Source organism: Limanda limanda, chromosome 6, assembly GCF_963576545.1.
Source record: "Limanda limanda chromosome 6, fLimLim1.1, whole genome shotgun sequence".
Lineage (NCBI taxonomy): Eukaryota > Metazoa > Chordata > Actinopteri > Pleuronectiformes > Pleuronectidae > Limanda > Limanda limanda.
In genome coordinates this window covers 25,280,810-25,304,643 of record NC_083641.1, presented here as the reverse complement: position 1 = coordinate 25,304,643, position 23,834 = coordinate 25,280,810, and the positions used below count along the sequence as shown (strand labels likewise).

Genomic DNA, 23,834 nt, shown 5'->3' with positions numbered 1-23,834 from the left:
CACAGCACGGTTCTCTTACCCTAAACTTGTACTTGGTGCTCCTGTGGAGACTCCTGACGGTGCAGGACAGCTCGTCGCCGTCGTAGCTCGGCTGGAAGCCATATCCCTGGGACAGAGACAAACGACAGTGGGAGAGAGAAAACAACCAGGTGAGCAATGACTTACAAGACAACCATTGTAGCGCAGATAACAAAGTGGTCTGCTGGAGACAAACAGCTACGGGGGATAGAGGAGCTTTTTTTCGCTGATTTCCCTGGGAGGCTCTATATCTGCAGGTAGAGGTGACAGTGGGTATAAATGACATGTAACTTTAAGAGAAAACTGTGAAAGTATCGCAAGAAATGATTCGGCGTTCCATTACACCTCGGAGCCCGGCCTGTGGCGAGACGTCACATTAATCTGAGTTGATGGCGCCTCAGTTTCACAGGAACAACGTTTACATTAGCCAGGGAGCAATTGTTAGCAAAAACAGTTCATAATAAAGCAATACGCTGCATTTTACACATACTAACACCGTAATACAACTCCACAGGCAGTAATTCGACAGTACTATGTGATTGACATATTTAATGACATAAGTGCTAATAAACAGAAACAACTTCAGCTTTCACTACTCTTTATATACAAAGGGGCCGTGAAGTCAGGGTGGTGAGTTTCCTCTGACTTTTCGCAGTTAAAAAACCGACTTGAGGGAACTTCCAGTTGCAGTTTCTGACTCGGGGTCGGAAATTCCGAGCTAGATTTCTTCTCTTTTGGCCGGGTTGAAATGAATAAACTAAGAAGCTGTGAGAGGACGCAGGAACCAGGGACATCGATTTTTATCATTCTTTGATTATAACTGTGAAAACTGTAAGTGTACTTTGTTAATGCTGTAAATATTTAATGCAGTCAGACAATCAAAGAGAAACACTTGGCGGTTCCAGCCTCTAAACAGTAATGACTCTCCAACTGCAGAAAGCACTTTACACAGAGCGGAAACAATAGGTTTAGTATTTTGCAGATGTTGCCAAGTCATTCGTGCATTTTAAATCCGTTTTTCTTAAAATTGTAAGAAACAAACTACGCAAGACATACCGAGCCTTCCTCCTCCATCTCCAATATATAGTAGATGTCATCCTCCTTCGGCGAGCTGGTGGGTCTCTGCCACTTCAGACACAGCCAGGTCACCCCCGCCTTCTCCAGCTCTGGAGGGAAGGGTGGCAATGGCACACTGCATGAAGTGAACAGGTCCACCACTTCACTGAACTCGCTGGGGAGGGCAGAGAGAGAGAGACAGAGGATGGGAGAGAATGGGAGAAAAAAGAGACAGGAGAGACAGAGTGAGAGAGACACACACACAGATGGAGACAAGGAATGGAAGGAACGGTAACATACAAAATGGACAAAATAGGGGATCCAGGGAGTAAACTGGTAGCAAAGGGGGGGGCCTACCTTTCTCCCATGTCATTTTTGGCTGCGAGGCGGAAGGAGTATCTGGAGGCCGGTGAAAGCTTGGTCACTCTGTACTGCTTCTGAGGTCCGAAGTAGCACTGTTCATAAATCCCAGTGCCCTTCCCCTTCAGAGAGAAAGTCTTTAGTTTAACTCGAAATAGAGAAAGAGTTTGGTTCAACGTTTTCTTTCGGGATAAATCAAGAAAAGTACCTCATCCCATTGAAGAATGTAGTTTTGGATTTTGGAACCGTTGTCACATGGAGCCTGAACATAAACCGTGAACAGGTAGATCAGATAAATATATAAACACGCATTCAGGGTGAAACGTCTTATGAGAAGTCATATTTCAAAATCGGATGCTAAATATTTCCTATAACTGCGACTCATCTCTGTGGAACCACTTTCTTTTAGTGCTCGCAACTCTGTGACTTAAATGGAGTCAATCAAGTTTAAGTACCACACTGATGGGAATCTTAGCAACAGTTGTCAAGATGGGGGAATTCTGCTCTGCCAAGGTGGTTATGGTTTGTTTGTTGGCTGGTTGGTTTATTTGTTTGTCAGCATGATTAAAGCAAAAACTTCTGAAAGTGAAACTCGGTGGAAGGATGGGAAATCGGCTTAAATAGAGCCAAGTACCTTTTTTATGAAGTTCCCCAAAAAAATAATCATTGCGAGATTTGGGCCGTTTTTGTCTTATTTCCCAGGAAATTCAGAGATCATGATAAAAAACTGACACATTTGGGGAACTTGTAACATTGGGTCCCAATTGATGCCGATCCAAATCTTGATCTAGTAAATACAAATGTGTTTTCATAAAGAGGACTGATGGGCCTCGATGAAGATATGCACTTTACTGAGTAAAGAACATCTTGTAAATCTACTTCATGATTTTACTCTCGGTAGTATGGTACTTTGATGTCAAATAAATGCGTGAATAAAAGTCCTGAATCCATTCATCATGTCCCCCCTGTTTTTACCTTCCACTGGAGAACGAGTGTGTTCTTGGTCCCACTGGCCTTCCTGGGAGGATTGGGAGGTTCCGGCTCACAGCTTGAAGTGGTGAAGCTCACAGCCTCCGACGGGCTTCCCTGTAAACAGTTACACACGGCCTGCACCCTGAGGAAAGGAGAAGAAGGCAGTTGCAAAACGATCCTCTGTGGATTTACACTGCAGTTAAAACCAAGGCAGCTGGAGGGCGAGGCCAACCTGACGTGATAGTCTGTAGCTGGTCGGAGGTCTTCTAAAGTTGCACTTATTTCTTCCCCACTGCAATGGAAGAAGAAACAGAAACATCTTTTAGTCGGGGTTGAACTTCATGGCATCCTACCGCTTGTGCTCATCCGACTATTGTGCTCACCAATACATGCTCTTGTATTTCCCATCTTTGCCGCTAAACGAGATGGAGACTTCGTAGCTGATGGACTCCGGAGGGCTGCAGTCGTCCTCTGCACTGCTGCTGTCGCTCTCTGGCCTGGAGAGCGCACTCCAGCTCACTACCACTCCTCTGGCCTGGATGTCTGACACCTATCATGTGAAAGTAGATCATTATCAAGTCCATGCAACACTTAGACTGTGTCTATCAAACCAAGACATGGAAAGAAAGTTTGTATTCCTCAAGCTGGAAAATCTGCCAATTCTTTCCTACACTAAACCCAAAGGGGCCATGTCAGGTCAATATTAATGTTTCAGGTTTCTCCTTCTTATTTTTAAATATCTAAAAATATCACAAAAAAATCGAACTGCCTGCAAGTTACAGAGGATCAAAATATTCCAGCTGACGCAACTTCTGAGTTTTGCACACTTGGTGGGGTTGTGCTGAGCAATCCTAGGATATTTCTTTCTGTTTTGAGGAGGTTTAAAAATAGCCTGAGCTACGCTGCAGGGGGGATTCATATGTGGAAGAACTCAATCAGGTCAAGTCTGCACCTCCTCCTCCACTCTGCCCTAGGGAGAGGGAAGAAGGTGCTGCCCCGGTGAAGAGGGCCTTACGACTTTATTTCCTACAGTTCAATTCTAAGACCTTTAGCAAACCAACGTGGCAGAGAGAATGACTTTCCGTTGAAGCTGAACCTTCCGTGTATTAGACGTCCACCTCTTAACCGTAACCATCAAGTCTTCAATAGACTTGTTTTGCTAGATTTACAAGGCAGTCTGACCTTCGTGTCTGTGTGTGACAAATCCATCTTATATTAGGTCAAGGATATTCTATTTCCAATTCTACTGCTTCCCACTCGGCTGCTGTTGAAAAAGCAATTCTCCTCTTCGTTTATGTACACGGCTGCTGCCATTAAAAGGGGACATATGTTTTTTTCCAGTATTTCTTTCCTTTAATGTGGCACATATGTTTTTGTAATGTATTCCTAAGGTCTGCACTAAAGGGACACCTTCCCCCAAAGCTCCTGAAGCTCCAGAAACGACCTTTCAGTTGCCGGGTCGATACTTCCTGGTAATTGTGACATCACGATGCCCCACATTTGCATAATGCATAGTTTTCCAACCCTCGGAGAATGTAAACCTCTTCAAGTAATAACACAAAGTAAAATGAGGAACCAAAATATAAGCATAATAGGTGTTTCAATGGTTATTTTAAAGAATTAACTGTCTTTTGCATATATATATTGTATATTCTTATATTGTATTTTGGGAATAAACATATAGTGGTTTACATGCCGCAAAGAACAGAGCAGATGTGAGAGCTTAGAATGTGTTCAGTTAAAAGTCAGTGCTTCTTTCTAAGCAAAGCTCAGACCTTTTAGTAACTGCCTGCACAGTTGTTTAGAGGCAAATTTGGGAATAGGAATTCCCACATGGATTCTAGTCAGCAGGCCTGACTCCATTAGCAGGTTGTCAGCAAGAATTCATCATGGATGTTAATAGAATGTTTAATGATGCACTACATTTGCATCATTACAAGTTTTCAAGAACGCAGCACTAATAGTCACACAAAATCATGCAAATTGCATTAATTAGATGAAAAAAAGCAAATTGAATACTAACCACTGGTTTACTGATGGTGCTGAGCAGCGCCTGCAGGGCCTGGGCTTCCTTGTCCAGCTCTGAGAAGACAAACAAACAGAAATGTGGACAGCAAATAAAACCCTATTCAGGAAATGAAGACAAAATTCATTATTTTTGAAAATAAATACTTCTGACATGTGACAAACCACGTCAGCTGTAGATAATACTGACTAAGTCTCTGATTATAATTATATCTGCTTTATATTGTGAGCACTTTAAAAGCCGTTGTGCCACTTTAACAACTGTACACATGTACTGTGGTAACTGGTGTTACTTCGCACAATCTATCCAATATGTTATCCGGTGGTACATGCTGAATAAATACGTGAGAATACAGTTTTTCACTGAACCTGTAGTGCAATGACAAATCTCAGTTGCTCATAAATGAAGATTAGAAATGTCTTTCTAAATCCGCCACAACAAATACTTTTTGAACAAAGTTGTGGTGAGAACTTCTCTGTTACCACCAACCTCAACAGACCTGATTCCAATGAATCATAGCTCAAAGAATGATGTTGTTTTCTGTTTTACTCAAACTTCCTCTACCTTCTTTAAGAATTATCAAAAGTAAGAAAGAAAGTTATGGTTCAAAGTGGTATGTTGTTTTACACATCACTTTACATTTTACACGTCATTTTTCCTCCTTAAATTTCTGCCATCTTCATGAGGTCATGTCGTGAAATTATTTGTTTACCCCACTCTCAAAATTGACAGTAATTCCTTAATTCTGTACTGGTGTCACCAGGAAGCAGAGTTACATTCGGTGATTAATGAGCAGTCAGAGTTCTTGTAATCAAGAATAAAGTTGTCCGTGTAGCTGATCCTTTGCTTCACCGGATGCAGCAGTTAATGAGGCACTTCTCTCTGCACCTTAACGCAACACATCCACTCCTAACCTCTGGAAAAATTCTGTGTCAACCCAAACTATGAATTTTCACAAACCTCTGCTCTTTAAAACATCCTTACCTCCCGACTCGCCATGTTTCCCTCTGCCTGCCGCCCTGACAGGGCTGGCCACCGCATGACTGAGTTGCTCCTGCTCCACGTCCAGCCCTTTCCCTCCAACGCCATTGTGAATGTCCGCCGTGGGAGGGCTATTGCAAGACTTCTGCGGCGAAAGGGGAGGGCTGTCCTTCACCTGCCCTCCTCCTCCACATCCCTGACGGTCCTTCAGTTTCTTCTGCAGGCGCTCGAATGTTTTGCTAGTTCTGTCGTCTCTGTGAACAAACGGCGGGCGTCCGTGTTGGGAGTGAGAATCTGCAGAGACTGGAGGAACAAGATGACAAGACTTGTGAGTTTGTATGGACACAAACAGAAGCAGAAAAAAGCCAGAGCAAGAACCTGAAAATGGACACATAAAATAAAGGTCTTGTCTTGCAAATGAGGCGGTGAGAACAAATGAAATACATCTTAATATGACAATAGAGTCCAGACACTCACCCTGCTCTGAGTAGATATGAGCTGGATGGTACTGGGAGTTATATTGAGAACTCATGTCGCCCATGCCTGTGTACAGGTGGGGTGGTGGGGGCATCATGGCAGGATGCGGGATGAAGGCAGGCAGGTGGCCGTGGGGTGGAGGTGGAGGGTGGTGAAGAGGGGAGTGCCCCCCTGGGTGGAACTCTGGTTGTTGAGGTAAAACCAGAACCCGCCGCACTCCGTTCTCTTCTATGATCTAAGAGGGAACAAGCAAAGAGCACAGGATGCAGACATCAAATAGAATCTTGGTTAAACAAGATGCCGGTCAGATACACTGGACCGGAGGTAGGGTCGAGTGAATACCTGTGAAACGTATCCAGGAGGCACATAGATTGGAGGCACTGAACCATTTGGAGACATCATGGGAACCTGAGCAGGACCTGAGAAGAAGCAGGAAGAAGAGAGATCAGTTTCCCCCGAGGGTAAACAGCTGTTTCATCTGTGGTACATTTTACTGGAATTTCACCCCCGACTCCGACCAGATTCATCAAAGCCCAAACCTGAACTTTACAGAGGAAACATGTGTTCAAACAAAACCCAATTTACAATCTACCTACATCAGAGAATGTCTCTCACATACAAATGCATAAACATGAAGTGAGCTTTTTTTTAATAACACCCACCAATATTATACATTTTGGTTCATATGAGTATTTGCTTGAATAATTACAGTTACAATATGTTATACGCATCAGTTGTAAGTTTGGTACATGACTCTAAATACTACAGTTCCAAGGCTGTTGCTATGGAGACAATTTACCTTCATTTAACAGTATAAACAATGTAGGATAGATTTTTTTTCTACGTAAGAAATATGAATTATCTTCTTCAGTCAAGTTTTATATATTTGGTTGTATTTGAGTCACTGTTTTTATTTTTTTAACAATAAAGTTTATCATTTAACTATAAAATATCCAACCTGAATTGCATTTCTTTGTCAGAAGGGTTTGATTATGACAGCTTAAGAATAATTTCAATGATTTTATGTATTGGTATTGCATATTATTTCCCTGTAATATCAGCCAACAATTCCAATATGACACTTTTTTATATGACACCGTTAAAAGTTATCTCTGTAAGGAGGTGGAAATCCCCACACAAACTGCCTTTTAAGTACTATTGCATTTTTTTTATATCTGAGTAGGAAATGGCAGAAAACACATAAAAAAAACTGGCAAATACAAGAAGACCACTTTACAAAAGTGCTGAGGAACAACAAAGTTTCCTGCCTGGCTCTGTTGTAAGGGCCAGTGCAGCAGCTTAGCTCAGCTCGGCTCAGGGAAGTGACAACTCAGCGGAAAGAAAGAGGGACCTCTGTGCCAAGTTTGCACATTCACAGATTTCTCTTGTTACAAACCTAAGACATAAGCACCACATGCAGAACAACATGTGTCATGCAGGAGAACAAAAGAGATCCACAACACACACCCTGACCCTACCGCAGCCTGCTTGAGGAAGAGTTATCCTTCATTTTTTGTTAAATTTGTTGTAAGCAGAGAGGCGCTTCTGAATAACCAACCATCCATACTGGGCCTGGACTACAGGAGCTGGCTTGTGCAATGAGTGACTGAAACCTCCCACTTCTAACCCTCAGCACCACCCTTCAGGTGCTGAAGTCCAAGCTCCACCTCTCAGGGGGAAACTGTAAGTGTGCGCTGCGGAGGACAGCAACCTTATTTACTGAAAGTTACAGATAATGTTCTGGTACAGGACATTGATCCCAAACACCTGACTCTTCAACTACAACAAACAAACAAAATGGAAGACAGAAGATGCGCCCACAATTTATCACACTCTCGTTATCCTGGTTTAAAAAAATCATTGGGAACATACTGCATTAGTCTACCTGCTAATAAACTTCACTGGACAAGACAGATTGCAGGTTCTGCTCTTAAACTGAAATCAAAAGGGCAAAGAGCCAGCAGAGTAATAGGCAGTGAGTCATTTCCCTACCTAGCTGTGAAATTCCCTTCCCTTTTTTTTTATTCCCACACTCGGGGAACATGGGAGAGCTCAGTCTGAATCAAGGCAGCCACACAGCCTCAGGACCCATTGATTTCAGATTACAATGTCACCTGAGTGGGAGTTCAAAGTGTGTATTGTTAGCTTCACTCACTTTTAAGACTAATAAAGTCTGTCAAGCTAATAGGCAGGTGCTGCTGTGCACCGTCGTGATGAGCGATTAAGGGGGAGGCTCGAATGTAGCAACGTCTGCGCACGTGCATGCACTACGCCATCATGTGCACCTGAGAGAAGTTAATGCTGGTCGCCACAACGCGCCAAGCCAGAGAGGAATCTAGCAATGTTAAACCAAAGTCTACCTGCCTGCAGAGGATGGTTATACGTTTATGAATGTTTTGATGGGCCTTTGACACTGTGAGAGAGACAGCACACACAAAAGAGGAGAAAAGGATTCTGCACAATTCCAAAATTAAGTGGTATAAGACTATTATATATTAATAAAAGCTAATTATGAATAGGGCCTGGCGGATGTGTGCAACAGATATTAGGAGGAAAAACGCATGTTAAACGATAGCTTTCATAATGGCACATATCGGGAGACGTTGATACCAATATGTCTGTGAAAGGCTCAAATCTCTGCCATTTTATCTGCCAGCTCAAATTAGGCTCAAATTATGAAACCGCTGGGACAAATAATACTATGGCAGTCCACTGATTTCACGGTGGAAGTTTAGTTTTTTTGGATACTCAGACCAACCTTTCGCAGAGGAAGGTTAAAATGGTCTTGATCAATTCTGAAATAAGCTTTGACCTCCCAATGTGCAAATGAAGCTCCTCTTTCAGTTTGCTTAAAGGGCAGGTGCAGCCAATAACCTTGGATGAAAGGGGCATTGCTGGCGTTTTCCACGTGTTTTTAGCCACACAACATATGAATGGTCCCTCAGGCAAATCTGGTTATTGCAGCTGATGCTGACTAACTAGGAAATCTTATGAATCACAATCTTTTTTAACTCTTCACTGCTATATATCACTGTTTTTCCACTTAGAATGAAAGGCATTGTGTGTTCTTACTTGGAGGACATAGGGAGAAGAGGTCCAGCAGAAAGCATAGGGTGAGGGAGGTCACACAAACACACACACAGTCACGCAACCACACACACACATCTGAGAGAGTGAGAAAGAGAAGGAAAAAGAGAGAAGAGAGGATGGGCGGAGAATCAGGAAGGGGGGGACATCCACTCTTTTACATCAGACTGACGCACGAGTGCTGACAGAGATCAGATGGAAAAGGCCACATCCCTCTTCCCCCTCCCCCTTCCCCTCCCCCCTTGAGTCAACTGGAGCATTGGTTGTGCTGACGTGGCCGTGGAGGACCAACCTTCCAGAGGAAGCAGCCACGGGAAAAACATCAGTCCTCCTCCACAAAACAGCAGGCTGCCACGGAGCCAAGAATAGCCACAAACACGCTGCCCATTCTAGCAGTGTAAATAGAGGCTAGGTAACACTTTGGGAGCACCATCATCTCCTGTCAACATCACACAACCCCTGTTCGCCTCTCCGCCCCCCCCCCCCCCCCTGGCAGGCCAACAGGATCTTAACTCATAACTGGTGCACTCGCTTTTGAGTCAAGTGGGGGCGCGAGGTTATGGCAGGGAGATGGGGATAATTGTTTGGGTTGGGTGAACAAGCAGAGGGAGAGACTCGTGAAAAGGACGGACACATGTCCACACACAAAAACACACTCTAACACAGATGTGCGAGGGTGGTGAGACTCCCACTTGCTTCCTCTGAAAATGGTTAAGAGATCGCAACAAAGAGAGATCTAAGTGGGACTTCACACAGGTCTTATGAGGCGTGCGGCAAACAGACGGAACTTGGCAGCATCAATCCGAGCAGACTGCCAGCTTTAATCAGATGTACAAATAAACCCTCAATTAGATCCGGAGAATAAAAAGAAGCGGGGAAGACAGGCTAGACAGCGGCTGGCTGGATTAAGATGAGAGCGGGGGGGAAGAGCACACAGCTGGAGAAGGCAGGAGTAAGACCGGCAGAAGGAGAGACGGTGTGGTGTCATATGGGAGCTCTCAATAAGCTGTGAATGGCAACATGATGAACTGTGAGCCTATAAAGATGGAGCAGGCTTGATTATTAATCAGAGCTAATAAATTGTCTCCATCCACATGAAGAATAGGCGAGGGAGGGCAAGCAGGTTGACTGACGGGGTTTCATAATTACAACTCAGCCAGGGACACGGGCTACATTAAATTACAGGCAACAAATTCCAAGATTAAAGCCTTAACCTTGATTTTTTTATTTTAGTGACGACTCTGTGGCAAATTGTTCTCTTTCTGCTTCGGCACATCCTTCTCGGACGGAGGTAAGATCTTCCAGCCGTTAATTGGGTAGTGATTTGCAATAAGTGCAGCATTCAATTAGTAGATTGTGGAGCCATGACCAGGCTGCCAGTCCAACCAGCACCACCGATCCAGGCAGAACGAGGAGGGACGCAATGGGAAAAAGAGAAAACAGAGCGTTGCTATTGATCACTGTGCAAACCAGAGCCTGAGGGAGAAAGCTGTACAGTAAACAAGGGAACAATTTAATTAGATCGGCTATTTTCTTTTTAGGTGAGAGAAACCTTTTGTCTAAATTCCTGATATTTCAAGGCTCCTGCGTGGCTCTTGTAATCCCAGCAGCGTGAGTGACGTTTTAGAGGAGGGGAGGAAATCAGTAACCTTCATGCCTAAGCTTATTACAGAACATCAGACGCCGCTGCTGCTGCTTCTGCTTCTCTCAGCCAGGCGGACCCAGAACAAGAGGAGAGCCATGACCACAGGGGCAGGGATTTATTTTTCTTCTCCTTTTCAATAACGAGTTATTTGGCTCAGTTCTGAACATGACGATAACGCTCTCAAATGACTGTCTCCTGCTTCAACACGATGTACACTTCACACACCCGGTGGCGTTCGTGATTTTAAAGAAATTAGACGATACGAGTGGGTATGAAATCACCCTGCGATGGACTTTCCATCCCCTGACTAAACTTGGCGAAAAAACAAAAAAGGTATTTTTTTTGGAACAGCCCTCCCTCTCATCATCCTCTATGATCCTCTTTAGACTCTCTCTCCCTCTCCCCTGGTATCAACGCAGCAATGGGAGAATGAGTCACAAGCTCAGTCATTCATAGAGCTACTCGCTGCAGAAGCTCTGAATGAACAGTGCCTGTGTGTGCGTCTACACTCGCATGTTTGTGTACATGTCCTTGAAGTTGTGTACGGGGAGGGCGGCGAGTATAAAAAAATTATGTGCTAATGTGGCCATTGTGTCTGATGTTGGCAGCGCAATTATGTGAACCATATGTCATGAGTTCTGTTTGGAAGACGGCGCCGGGGGTGAGGAAACATGCAGCCATACCACAACTGTGCACATGGGGCTAGTCAGAATGGATATGATCATGCAAACCCATGTAATTTTATGTGCTGTGTTCCCAGTTAAAATAAATTGACTGACTGCACTGGAAGCACAATTTGTGTGCCACGTGTCCCCCAGTGGAAACCCACTGTTTCATGATGGTTATGAGTATTTTATCTGTTCTCTCCCTTGAAAGACTACTCAACATGTATCTTGATATTTGGGCCAAGATAAAATGCTGGGATGTAGCGAATAGGTGCCAAGGGATTCTATAAAAATTCTATAAAAGCATTGCTTATCGTCAAATAGATATTTCATCAAAGATCAGGGAACACCAAGTGTTTTCCTGTCAAACATTTGATTAACGGTTATTATCGGTGTTGTCAGACATGTTGCTTTTGATTTTGACTCACAGACAACACTACCCTGCTAAAGTTACTTTAACAAGTCTTGCACTGAACTTTTACAAAGGTTCGAATGCGTGATGCAGCACAGCAGCTTCAGTCAACCGATTCATAATTGTTTATAGAAACGGTACATTTAGCTACATTTATGAGTCTGAATATCAATGTAGAAATGTCAAATACAGCGGAAGAGATTTCTAAAATTAACTTCCAGTTAACTATACAAGTGTATCGACAGTATGGATACCAACTCACCACATAGTCAGATGTTCAACAGTGCACATCCTGCCTGCTCAGTATCAGACACAGGGTACATGACAGCTCTAAGTCCCTCCGATAGAAAATAGACTAAGCATATCTGCTGCACTATCAGGAATGACACGAGGTATTTCACAGCTATGGTATCAGTGCTGAGGGACGAGTAGGCAGATGAGCTGGCTGACCAACCAGTATCTAACAGGGAGAAAAGCCAGAGGACACTGGAACCAGGGCCACACACTGAGCCAGGTGTATGCATGCAGACACACACAGGCAGTATTGAGCCTTGCCTTGTCTTTTGTGGGAGAAAGCACATCTCTATCAGGCTCAATAAACCCAGTGGAACTAGACGGTGCTGTCAGCCATCAACGAGAGACTGAATCATCCAAAGTGATGTGAATCACCGGCATGCTAAGTCAGATAAAGAAGTGGATCTAATCAACCCAATGGTCCTGATGCAGACTTGCGTCATCAGTCACCAAACCTATTAGGTGGTCCAATGCTTGGTGCCAGAGATAGAGCCTTCAAATCTACAGTGGCAGATGCTGAGAGGGGCCGACCCTGGTTGAAGCTATGAGGGACTGTCCACTCACGTACAGAACCCCCATTATGGCAAGGAGGATGGCGAGCAAGAAGTTGCTTAATGGCCACTCTAATTAGCCGCCCTCGCTAAAGGCCCCTCCTCCAAGGCAGATAGAAATATATACATATATATGAAAAAGCCTCAAACTGCATTTTACAAGAATGTCTCTTTCTATTAAACAGGCTGTCATGCACTAATACGAAGCTGTTATGCACATTAAACTGCTAAAAATACATGATTGAATAAACAAACTGTTGTGGGATGGCGCACATCCAGAAGGACATGCGTGTAAACCAGATCATCCTGGTTTTGTAACTGTGTCATGATGTACCTGTCAGTACATACTACATTTAAAGGTGAAAGCATGCATATGCACAACAGACAAGTGAACAGGGATAGTCTGTTGTTGCAAACACACAACAAATCAAACCAACCAACCACCACATGCGCAGACATGCATGCATGCTCACCCGCCCGCACGCACACTCTTCTTCCTCCCTCCTTGCACCGCAAGCGGTGAGTCATCCCTCTATTCACGTCACAGGGAGATGAGCGCACCCTGTGACAGGCCAGTTAGTAGCAGTCACACTGATCTATGTGGCACCTCTCAGCTCTTTGTTTCTCCTCTGATGGAGAGACTATGTATGCTCGCTCCCTATTAAGAGGGTTTACTCATCTCGTAATGGGGGGCCGGTGTGGGAGCTCAGTCAGACAGGAGTAAGAAGAAGAGCCCCGGTGTGAGCAAGCCGTATGATGGCTTCTTGCCTGAGCAGCATCACTTTACATTTCTGCTTTGGCTCCTTTGTTAACTAAACATGGATGCCTGAGGCCTATTGTCCTGTTGTTATTCATATACACCACAAAGCATGGTCAAAATCAGCAGACAAGAAATATCAGAGTCTTCCACAGTGAGCACTAGTTTATACATGGGTCAGTGGATTTATGCTAAAATGTTGAGCACTGCGAGTATCAAACAAACCTTTTATTACACTGACATCCTTTATCTTCCTTTATCAGAAAAAAAATTGTGGCTGTGAGCTCACAGAAAGCGTCTGTGGAGTAACCCATAAACATAAATTGTCTTCAGATCAATGTTTTCCAGGGAAACTGGATTTGATCATAATCATTTTAAAATTATGAGCGAACAGCTCTACCTCCTACAACTACTCCAGCTGTCTTCTGTTCCCAATGTCAGCGACATGTTGGAGCCAGACGGCATTGTTGCTGTCACAAAGACAAACAGAACCACCAACAATAGAGGAACAAGGAAATGACAGCCAAGAGGACAAATTAGACGAGTAACACATCTTTACTCTAACACCATCGTTTCCTCCTCCAGCAACACACACTGTAATTACAGTATGTTTAATTTGCATTGTGATGGTATAACAGGACACAAATCATTTTTATCACCTGTCAAACAAAACAGGATATGCAGGAAACACATAGGGTTGATTCAACACAAGAGTATGAGGTTCCTGGAGGGGAAATGTTGCTGGGAAAAGGTAAACGTTTGTTTACTTAAAAGAATGAAGGTGGTGGTACATTTTGTGCATTTTCTGAAGTCTAGCAGCATTTTGTACTTCTGTTATTAAAAGGTGTGGAAATTTCTTGATGTAAAGAAGAGATTGAAAGCTGGTAGGTGGTGATAAAGTCTACGTCAACCTTCGGTCAAATACCAGAGAAGAACGCTGAGGTCTCAGTGAGAGTGGGTAAGGCAGTGGTCTGTGAATGCCGGTAATGTGGAGCGATTATTTTAAATGTAGGTGCACACTTGTAATTAAACCCATCAGTTCTAACAAAACCGGCATAAACATTGTTGTGGACAAGGGTCGGGCCTTCAGTAAAACACGCTACACCCACCACCCACACGCACAAACACACAAACATTAAGACAGCAGGGCAGAGAGGCCTCAGTGGAGGGAACCAGGTAAACTCAAGGTAACTTCAAGCTCGAGCTGATGTCAACTCGGTAAAAAGCAGAAAAAGTAGAGCAGCGGTGCGCAGTCTGCAGCGTACTTGTTAAGCTAATAGCAATCTGTTATGGAGAAGATAAAACGAAAGCTGTTTTTATGTAGCCTCAGTCTGTTCATGTTAGTTTCCCATGAATATTAAAATTCTTGTAAAGTAGCTATTGCAGCCCCTCGCCCGCCCCCTTCCCGTCTCCAGCAGCTGTACCTGCCGACAGTGAATCACACCAGCAGCCGACGGAGGAGGACAGAGCACAGACTAACACTCACGGACGTCCGCATTATTCACTCTTTCTAAACTGAACTCAGTATTGAGATGTCAGGAATATAACTTATCTTACTGGCATTTTAAATTTGTCTCCACTGAGATATTGCATGCAGGCTATAAAGGGATTTTGACTGATACAAAATGTACTGCTGCTGCTCTAGAAAACAACATTAAGTTAAGTTAAACAGAAATCTAAAATCATTCTAATTCTGTTGTGAGTGAAAAAAAATAAAGAATCATTATCTTGATGCATAATGGGGTATGCATCAAGATGAGTCAATAATAATTTGAGAATCACACTGTAACGCTTTAAATCAGAATTTAATTGAATCGTGAGATGCCTCGTGATTCACACCCCTGGTTGCTGTAGCAGCTGTACTTATTCATATTATTGGCTGGAACCATATGATGCAATTATGTCATTAAACAACCTGGAAGCTATGAGACATGACCAACATCCTGTTGTCATTTCAATAAAAATACATCAGTGCTTTCTGGTCAACCCCTCCCCCCTTTCTCACTGCAAACACCAGGGGAAAAAGAACGAGTGAATGGGGGTGAAGGTGACGCCGTCTATTAGATTATATATACACCTATTATTATCTCACACTTCACGATTCTCGATACTCAACACACACCTTGATTTAAAAAAACGTGAACAATCAAACAACAGTGGCTACGTATCCTTAAAGTGATAAAACAAAAGACTTAACATAAAACAGAAACACATAAACTCGAGTGCAAGGCAGCAAGCGGTAGGTTAATGAAGTAGTAGTGACAGATTATTAAAACACATATTTAAGGTGCTAATGTTATCAGTGTTTCTTCTTGAATTTTGTTTTTTTAGCAGTGGGAGCACCCTACCCCCCCGGATGAGACGCATCACTCTGTGCCAGTCAACAAGTGACTCTGCTCCTCTCCAGTCACCCACACACAGGACCCATCTACACAATAACCCACTGAACTCGCTTCCATGTTCCTGGATGAACATTGTCAACGTGCAAAGTTTTATTAATTACATTAATTACTTCACATGATTAAACTTGTAGAACCGGTGTGACGGTAAACATCATGAATCTCGGTAACAGGTGAAGAGTTGTCGGATTGAAACAACTTATTGCACTGTACATAAGTTTTATAATCTGTATATGTGATTTTGCTTGATTGTTGATTTGCGTATTATGTGATAAACAATCAATATTAGGCAAAAGGGAAGTTCACCTCGCCTGTATGACCCAGCTCTATGTATTTTCTATATTTACCTGTACAAATGAATATCTCAGCTTTCCATGAGTTAAATACTAAGCCTTTGGAATGAGCCACACACTATACAGGAGATCTGTGAAGATTGCTACCAGGGGGGCTGCTCGTCTTTCCCGATGCCCGGAAACTCCCAGAAAATATATGTGTGTCTCCTCTCATTGAAGTTTTTTCTGCTTTGTGAAGAGGTTTGCCTACTGAATACAGTGTTCCTCATTTCACAGTCTTCATATTGGGGACATGCCCTTGGATGAAACTTAAGATAAAACTATTCCATTCGTTTCTTTTGTGTTTGCAATATGACTCACATTTTAGAGGGAGTGGTCATTTTTGCATTTCATTATCAATGCAAAATAAAATGATGCCAGTTGGATTCTTACACGAGCAAGCTTCTCTAATTCTCTAAAGAGTAAAAGCATCTCTATCACAACACTTAATTCACAGCTGTGAGATGTGACAAATAACTTCTTTTATAAATAATGCAACTCCTGAACTTGGCTATGTTGTGATTTTAGTAATTTTTCTACTGTAAAAAACAAATTGTTAAACCAATGACCAATTTGTATTTTAAAATGTTGGGGGAACGGCGCACAAATGATTTTATAAATGTTCTCTCTTGTGGGTTTAAAGTAAAAGACGATTCGGGAGTTGAACGAACATGAATGAACATGGGTGCAAATATACCTCTGTGTGATACGAAATTCAGATTTTGTGATCCACTGATCTTTTTACAGCTAGATTTTTTTGACAACATGCATTTAAAATCAAGAATATAAAGACAGAGTAGCTTTCTCACCTGTGATACACTGAAACTGACCATCCTCTCGTCGAATAGTGAAGGCCTCACCTGGGTTTACCTGCACCAGGATTACCTGTGGAAAAACAAAGAGACGTTTAATTAGACAATATATGTTCATTCCTTCTGAGGGAGGGAGAGAGACAGAGAGAGAGAGACAGAATGTGACAACTTGAAGAGAAACAACTTCCACACAACTTCTCGAAAACCTGATAGTGACCACAGCAACCAGTAAACACCACATAGGGAATGCATGTTTCTGCAAATGCAACCACTGTATATAAAGATGGTCAACTTGTGGATAGTGGGAGGAAGTGGAGACGTATTGTCCATCTTCATATAAATCTAAATATGACTTGGTTTCTTTTGTGAATATTTCCTATTGGACCTTTAGAACTGAAGCCTTGTTAGTAAACGGATAAATTACATGTTAGCAAATTTTCCTCCACCGCTATAGTGTGAATAAAAGCAGCATCATTCCTTAGTAAAAACACACAGTTGGTCTTAACAACAGTAGCCTGGGTTGCACTGACGCGATATAAACACTGACAATACAGTCACCAGAAAGTAGTATGAGGAAAAAATTGCTTTCCATCTATCATTTGGAGTCTTTCTGTAATGATGTGTAGGGGACGCAGGCAGAGGCCGGCACAAGCAGCAGAAATATTACAGTATCAATAACGACCAAAACTCACAAAGCTGTCTGCTCTTGCTACAAGTGCTTCAACATGCTTGAAATATGTGCGGCAGACTGTGCAGCTGGAGGGATAAACAGGAATTAAACTGCAAAAAAATAAATAAATCAGCTGATAGATTTTTTTTTTCCCTATGGGAGACTTAATGGGAATACCAATAATCTCTGAGATACCTGGATAATTGAATCTATGAATAGTAGTTTAAATACATGCATGTCTGAGAGGGGGGGTGTTAACTGCAGCACAATTTCAGGATAAATCGATAGATTGTGAAGAAGTCTCATAATAAATTCAATGTAGGATATTATCAATTACTTTTGGTCATACAAATCGCACTACGGAACTGATGAATGGTTTAAATGAGCCAATAAATGGAAGAAGATGAGAAATGGTGGGAAATAGTCCATTTGGGATGTAACCATTGTATACAAGTAATATAGTAATACAGTTAATGGTTAAAGAAACAACCTCAAACCTCAAACCATGGGATTTTGGTTTGGTTGTTTTCCACAAAACTAAAACAGCTGCACAGTTTTAAATGAATCTCATAAAAAGGGAAAAATCTGAACTGACACTTGACGTAAACGTACTTTTATCTCTGCCAAACGAAATTAGGGACGAAAGTCTGTTAGCTGTATTTAATGTGTATATTCCAGGAATATTGAACAGATGTTGCCTGAAGGCAGCAAAAGATGTGAATTCATTCGTCTTCTAAAATGGCAAAAAATATAAAACTATTTGCCTGCAAGTTTTAAATAAGTGATTGTGTTTATAACATTTAACACAATTTATAGTTTGTAATACCATCTCAACTGAATAATGACTTATAACTTGACTGTTTTATTTTATACCTGATACCAGAAAAAAAAAAAATCTGTCCTCTTTAGTTATTGGGCTAAACATGCATATAAAAGCTACAACCATTAACCTTAATCCTCTAAACCTAATGATTACTAGATTAAAAGACAGTAACCTGTATATTCCAGGGACATTCAACAGATGTTGGCTACAGACAAATCAAGCAAAACCCAGGCAGCTAATGACAGCAAAGAAAAGGTAAATATGTCAAATTAAAATTGTCAATAATCATGTTCGATAGCTTGACTGTTTCTGTCCATACCCAATATTAATGTCCAGGAAAAATTAGCTTAGTAACTATTACTACAAGAGTCTGTAATCCTTTGACACTGAGACTACTTGTAAGAAAAAGGTTTAAATATTATTTTTTTTGCTGGAATACAAAAGTGTTGCTTGTGTCAATATTTTAAATGAAAACTGTGAAAGGAATCGTGATTTATAACTTGACAATTTGTGCTCATATCTAGTAATGGAGTACAGAGATAAACTGCCTCTAGTTACCAGACTGTACATGCATTTTTAATCTAAAACCATTAACCTAAACTAACCCTAACCCCTTTACTATTTTTATCTCACACCATTCAGAGAGTTCACCGCTGCTACCGCACACCTGCTTCTTTAAATCACTACAACACACCCGAGCGTCAGAACTGAATAAGAGGAAGCCTCATGAAATACGTCCAACTTTTCAAACCATTAAATGTCTCTCACAAAGCCACCTCTTTTAATAATAAGCAAATGTGATGACAATTTTTAAACAGACCTGGAGACAAACACTTTTTCAACCAGTCAGATGATGTTAATGAAAATCCTCCTAATCATCTCAAATCCATCAGTTTCCTCATCCTGATAAAACGCCAAGAGAACCCACGTATACTGTGTGTGAGCGCCGGTTACCTCGCTCTTGTGGAAGTCGCCGTCATAGAATCTACACTCCCCCGGCACGGGGCTTTGGACACGGCTGGCTTCAAGCACAGAAATCATCAGCACCTCCATCTCTGACACTGCTCCCATTCATGTGCTCGGCAGGGAGAGGAAAGAGCCCTTTGACTGCCACACACAGAAGCTCATATGTTCATACACACCCACACAAGCAGCGTCAGCAGCAAGTGTAGATGGTGGTGGTGGTGGTGGTGGTGGGGGAGGGCTGGAAGTGGGTGGGGGTGTTCAGGGGCAAGGGAGGTCTGATTGAATCAAAGTCTCGGCACTTCACAGCCGGGTGCGTGTATACGTTTGTTGTCCACCACCTCCAGTGTGAGGTAAACACCCTCCCCCGGATTTATTTCTCTGTTTTTCCAATCTGATCTTTATGGTGAAAGTTACATTCAAAATATACACATGACACAGTGACATTCACTGCCGGTTAATGAAATCAAAAAGAAGGAAATCTGGCTTGCAAAAGATCCGACTGCTACTTACTGTTGCCCGCATTGCTTGTTCTCATTCAGGCGTCGCTATTCACGCAGTCACAGCAAAAGAAAATGATGCTCCAGGGTCTACGAGACCCTCCACCACTTCAACCAACCCTCATGAGAAATCACATGACCGGCGTAGCTAGCACATCTGGCTGGGCTGATCCTTTACAACCCTCCGCTTCCGTCAACTCTTGAGCAAAATCCAGGAAGAAGCAGGAGAGAGGCGTGGAGTGCAGCCGGAGCTTTGTAAGCAGATGGGGCTCGGTCTCCTGTGCTGGATGTTGCCTTCACAGAAAGTGTGGCGTGAATCTCATGTTTGCTTCGCCGGGTTCAGCCTCATCTGCTCCATAGCGGCGCGCTCTGCAGCAGGCGGCTCGCTCGCTCTATCCTCTAGCTCCGGCGCTGCCTCCCTACCGTCAGTATCCACAGCAACCCCTTCAACAAATAAGCCACGGCGATGTCCGCACCAAACCTTTACCGAAGGCACTGAAACCTTATCAGCAGCGGCCACTCTCCGGAAAAAGGAGGCGAATGAACCAAGGAAAACAGGATCGAAAAAGGAGAAGGACTTTGGATGATGCCTCAGTTTGCTTCTTGCCTCAGTCACTGACAGTGTGCCGGTGCCAGCTCTGTTAATGCCTGCTGTGGCTCCTTAATGCTTAATTTCAATAGCATTCCATCAGGGTGTGATCATTGCACAGCTGAGCCGGCAATGGTTTAAGGGTTCCATAGCGTGGGGAGTCCTTTGTTCTGCCTTTTTTCAAAACAACAACAATGGCGTGAGGGAGCTGAGCGACCCACGCAGCTTCTGAGGCTGACATACACGACTACGCTACCGTCCCTCCCTCCCTCCCTCCTTTCCTCTCCCTCCCCCTCATACTCTCCCCTGGCTCTCTCTCTCCCATTCACAGAGCGACATGCCATACACCCTCTCTTAATACTCCGATCGATGCGAGAGGAGATGAGGTTGTGGGAGTTCAATTGCGGAGCTCCGATGCTGCCGACAATTGCAGCCTCGAGTTCTCCACCGTCTCCAAAGATCACAAAGCAGCCCGCTGACTGTCAAAACAGAGACACTATTTGTGCGGCGACACAATAAACAGGGCTTCTGTAACATCTGTCCTCATTCATTTTAACAAATGGTCCTTAAAGCGACAGCGGTGATCACTCGATCAGCATGTGCCAAGTTAATAGTTACTGTGCATCACTGATACCACTGCGCAGGGGGAACATCAAAATCCTCCTCAATATGAAAACCTTCTGTTTAATTCATTCTGTAAAATGATTGAAGCTGACTTTAAGGATTCTGATGAATATGGCGGGTAGAAGGAAAGATCAGGTGCCAAAATACACGAGGTATCTGATGTGAACTGTATTTATGAAAATGCAAAGTAAATGTTATAAATTTTACACCGATCAAATAAAAAAAAACAATCAATTGTTTCGATTATGTTGGACTTGTGAACTACAGACTAGAAATTATAGACTAAGGCTCCTATATCTGAAATAAATATTGCCAATACCTGCGGTAAAATTTCAGTGTCTCCAAAAACAAAAATGGAGAGTGGCTGTCGAAGTCGATAGTGACAGACAGTTCAGATAGCATTCAGCAAATGAACAACAAAACCCACTAAAATATACAAAACCCACTAAAATACACAAAACAAGCAACCCCCCTGCTGTGGCTTTGGAAGAGAAAGCACCTTTTTTCTAATTACTTGCTCTCATTTCTCCTCATACTTACTGCAACAACGGAGGCTGGTATTTTTAAGAACAATTTGCATAAACAGTCTGGTACTGAAATGGGGTCTTGGCCAAAATGTTCTGATTTTTACTGGTAACACTGTCTTCACTGTTTCTCTTTAATAAGAATTGACTCAAAATGTTACAAAACATATTGTATTGACAGATAATTGCCAGGGAAATGTGCCACAGTGAAAAATAAGCAAATTCTGAGATTAGTCTGGTTCCTCTTCTGATAACTCCACTCGCCTGAGGCAACTGTCAGTCACAGTTAACCTTACGCCACATTTTCAGACAGACACTTGCTCAGTGCTAAAACAGTTCAAGGGCCTGCGTTGGTGGGAGTGTGTTGTTTCATGTACCGGTGACAGTGAAATAGCAACCGCCGAGTTGGAGGAACAGGCCTGCTCGCCACTCGCACACGTGTGATTGGCCAACACGGTGCCTTTACACATGACAAAACACTGCGTTGCAGCAAAAGCTGAACCAGGTTGGACAGTTTTTTTGCCAAGTGCCGCAGCACTGGAAAGACCTGGAAACATTGCCAGGATACTGCAAAGGTTACTTTTCACACAGATGACTAAGCACTGCAACGTGCAATGTTTTCCTGGTCACATTCTCAACAAGGATGATCTTTTGAGCAGAGCACCGGATGGAGATTCGTGCATTAAGAGAACAGGAACAACGAAAATCCCCTGCACTTCTACAAATTTATAGGAGGGGATGTTTATATATCTTGTTCCCACCACTGTAAAGATTTATGTCCTTGCGGGAGCCATGTGCAAAGAGATTGCAGATCAATTAGTACACACGGTCACACAGGTGGCCACTGCTGTGCTTTATTACCCAGGAGAATGGGACCACTCTGTGTGTTCATGGCTGTTAGCTCTGACATTTCTTGGCCAATGGTGACTCAGAGTTCAGGTTTCTCACTATTTGTTCCTCTTAATTGTTTACTGTGCGTTGATGTGATACAGCAGCTGCGTGGACAGGAAACTGGAGGCAAATGACGGAGAAAATCCTGCCACTGTCAGAACTAGCCAGGCACTAACGCAGTCTCCCCACAGCTGATGGCATATGCTTAGCTGTTCAATTATAATTCAAGGCAATTTGATGATCCTCTTCCCACCAGATTCTCTTGGAAATATTGCATGATGGGATAGCTGGACAAAAACTGGCAGGGACGCCCATGTAAATATTAATTATCTTTTTAGAAATATTAATTCACAGAGGAGATAATCTGTTATTTGTATTTATCCGAGCAACCACAAAATGTTATCTAAGCACATACTCTGAGTCTGGGTGCACGGTTTGGATTACTGTCCTGCTTAATACCAGTCAGCATCCAAATAAATAAGGATTTTACTCGAGCCTCATTTCTCTCTTCTCTGTGGACTTTGATTCCTTTCGTCTGATGCTAACATCGCCAGGCTTCACGGTGGAGCTGGTGCAAGAGGTGATGGACTGAGGTGGTCCTGATACAGAGCCCTCCACTACGGTTGATCTATTACTTTTTGTCAAAGCAGACCACAGTATCCTTCGCCTCAGGCCTTTGGCAAACTTCACATGAATTCCTGCAACCTCCGGACATGCTGTCATGTGCCTTTCTTCTCTTCAGGAGCACCTTCCATCTGGCTCCTCTACCGCAGAGACCAGACTTGTGAAGTGCTGCACTTGGTGTAACTGTTCCAGAGCGATCTCGCATCAAAGCGAGGACACTTTGTACTCGTGTTAAGAGTTGTCCTCGGGTTCCAGGTCAGCTTCCTGGCGAAGGTTCTTGTTTGATTAGTCAACGTGCTCGAGGCAAAGTCCAGGTAGTCTTGCATTTTAGTAATTTTAAGTGATGATGTCTTATGTGCTCCTCTTGGATATACATGTTTAAATATACACATGTGGACAAATGTTGATCTATAATGGTTTTTAGCTTTCAGCAGAATATGTTGATCACCTGCAATACTGGTTTCTGTAAAGCTGTTTTCAGAGATTAACTCTGGAAAATTTGGGTCAGGACTTTTGTGTTCTCACATACAGTCTCTTGAGAACATTTCAGGAGAAAGTCCGGAATTCAGTCCATGTCTTAAAGCAGATTAAATGTTTCAATAGACCATTCAGTCAGAAATGAATGGTAACTGAGTGGTGCTCAGATCAATAGACTGATTTACTCGGACAGCACTTGTATCTATTCTGTAAATTTGTATGGTTTGTCTCACTGGCTTAGAAGAAAGTGTCCTAAACACTGCTGAGTCACGCTCTGTCCACCTCCTCACAATAGCTGACAAATA

At 42.9% G+C, this 23,834-nt stretch overlaps 1 protein-coding gene across 1 annotated transcript in view; it reads right to left on the bottom strand.

Moving 5' to 3' along the window:
- fndc3a (fibronectin type III domain containing 3A) overlaps window positions 1-23,834 on the bottom strand; it is a 46,047-nt gene that overhangs the window by 13,984 nt on the left and 8,229 nt on the right. Inside the window, exons 3-14 of the mRNA XM_061072687.1 lie at window positions 16,842-16,917; window positions 6,233-6,309; window positions 5,891-6,125; window positions 5,417-5,716; window positions 4,430-4,488; window positions 2,790-2,956; window positions 2,639-2,698; window positions 2,410-2,548; window positions 1,643-1,696; window positions 1,432-1,556; window positions 1,075-1,249; window positions 20-106 (exon numbers count right to left, since the gene is read on the bottom strand). Of these exons, the coding sequence (XP_060928670.1) occupies window positions 20-106; window positions 1,075-1,249; window positions 1,432-1,556; window positions 1,643-1,696; window positions 2,410-2,548; window positions 2,639-2,698; window positions 2,790-2,956; window positions 4,430-4,488; window positions 5,417-5,716; window positions 5,891-6,125; window positions 6,233-6,309; window positions 16,842-16,917 (1,554 nt within the window). The remainder of the gene's footprint in view (window positions 1-19; window positions 107-1,074; window positions 1,250-1,431; window positions 1,557-1,642; window positions 1,697-2,409; window positions 2,549-2,638; window positions 2,699-2,789; window positions 2,957-4,429; window positions 4,489-5,416; window positions 5,717-5,890; window positions 6,126-6,232; window positions 6,310-16,841; window positions 16,918-23,834) is intronic.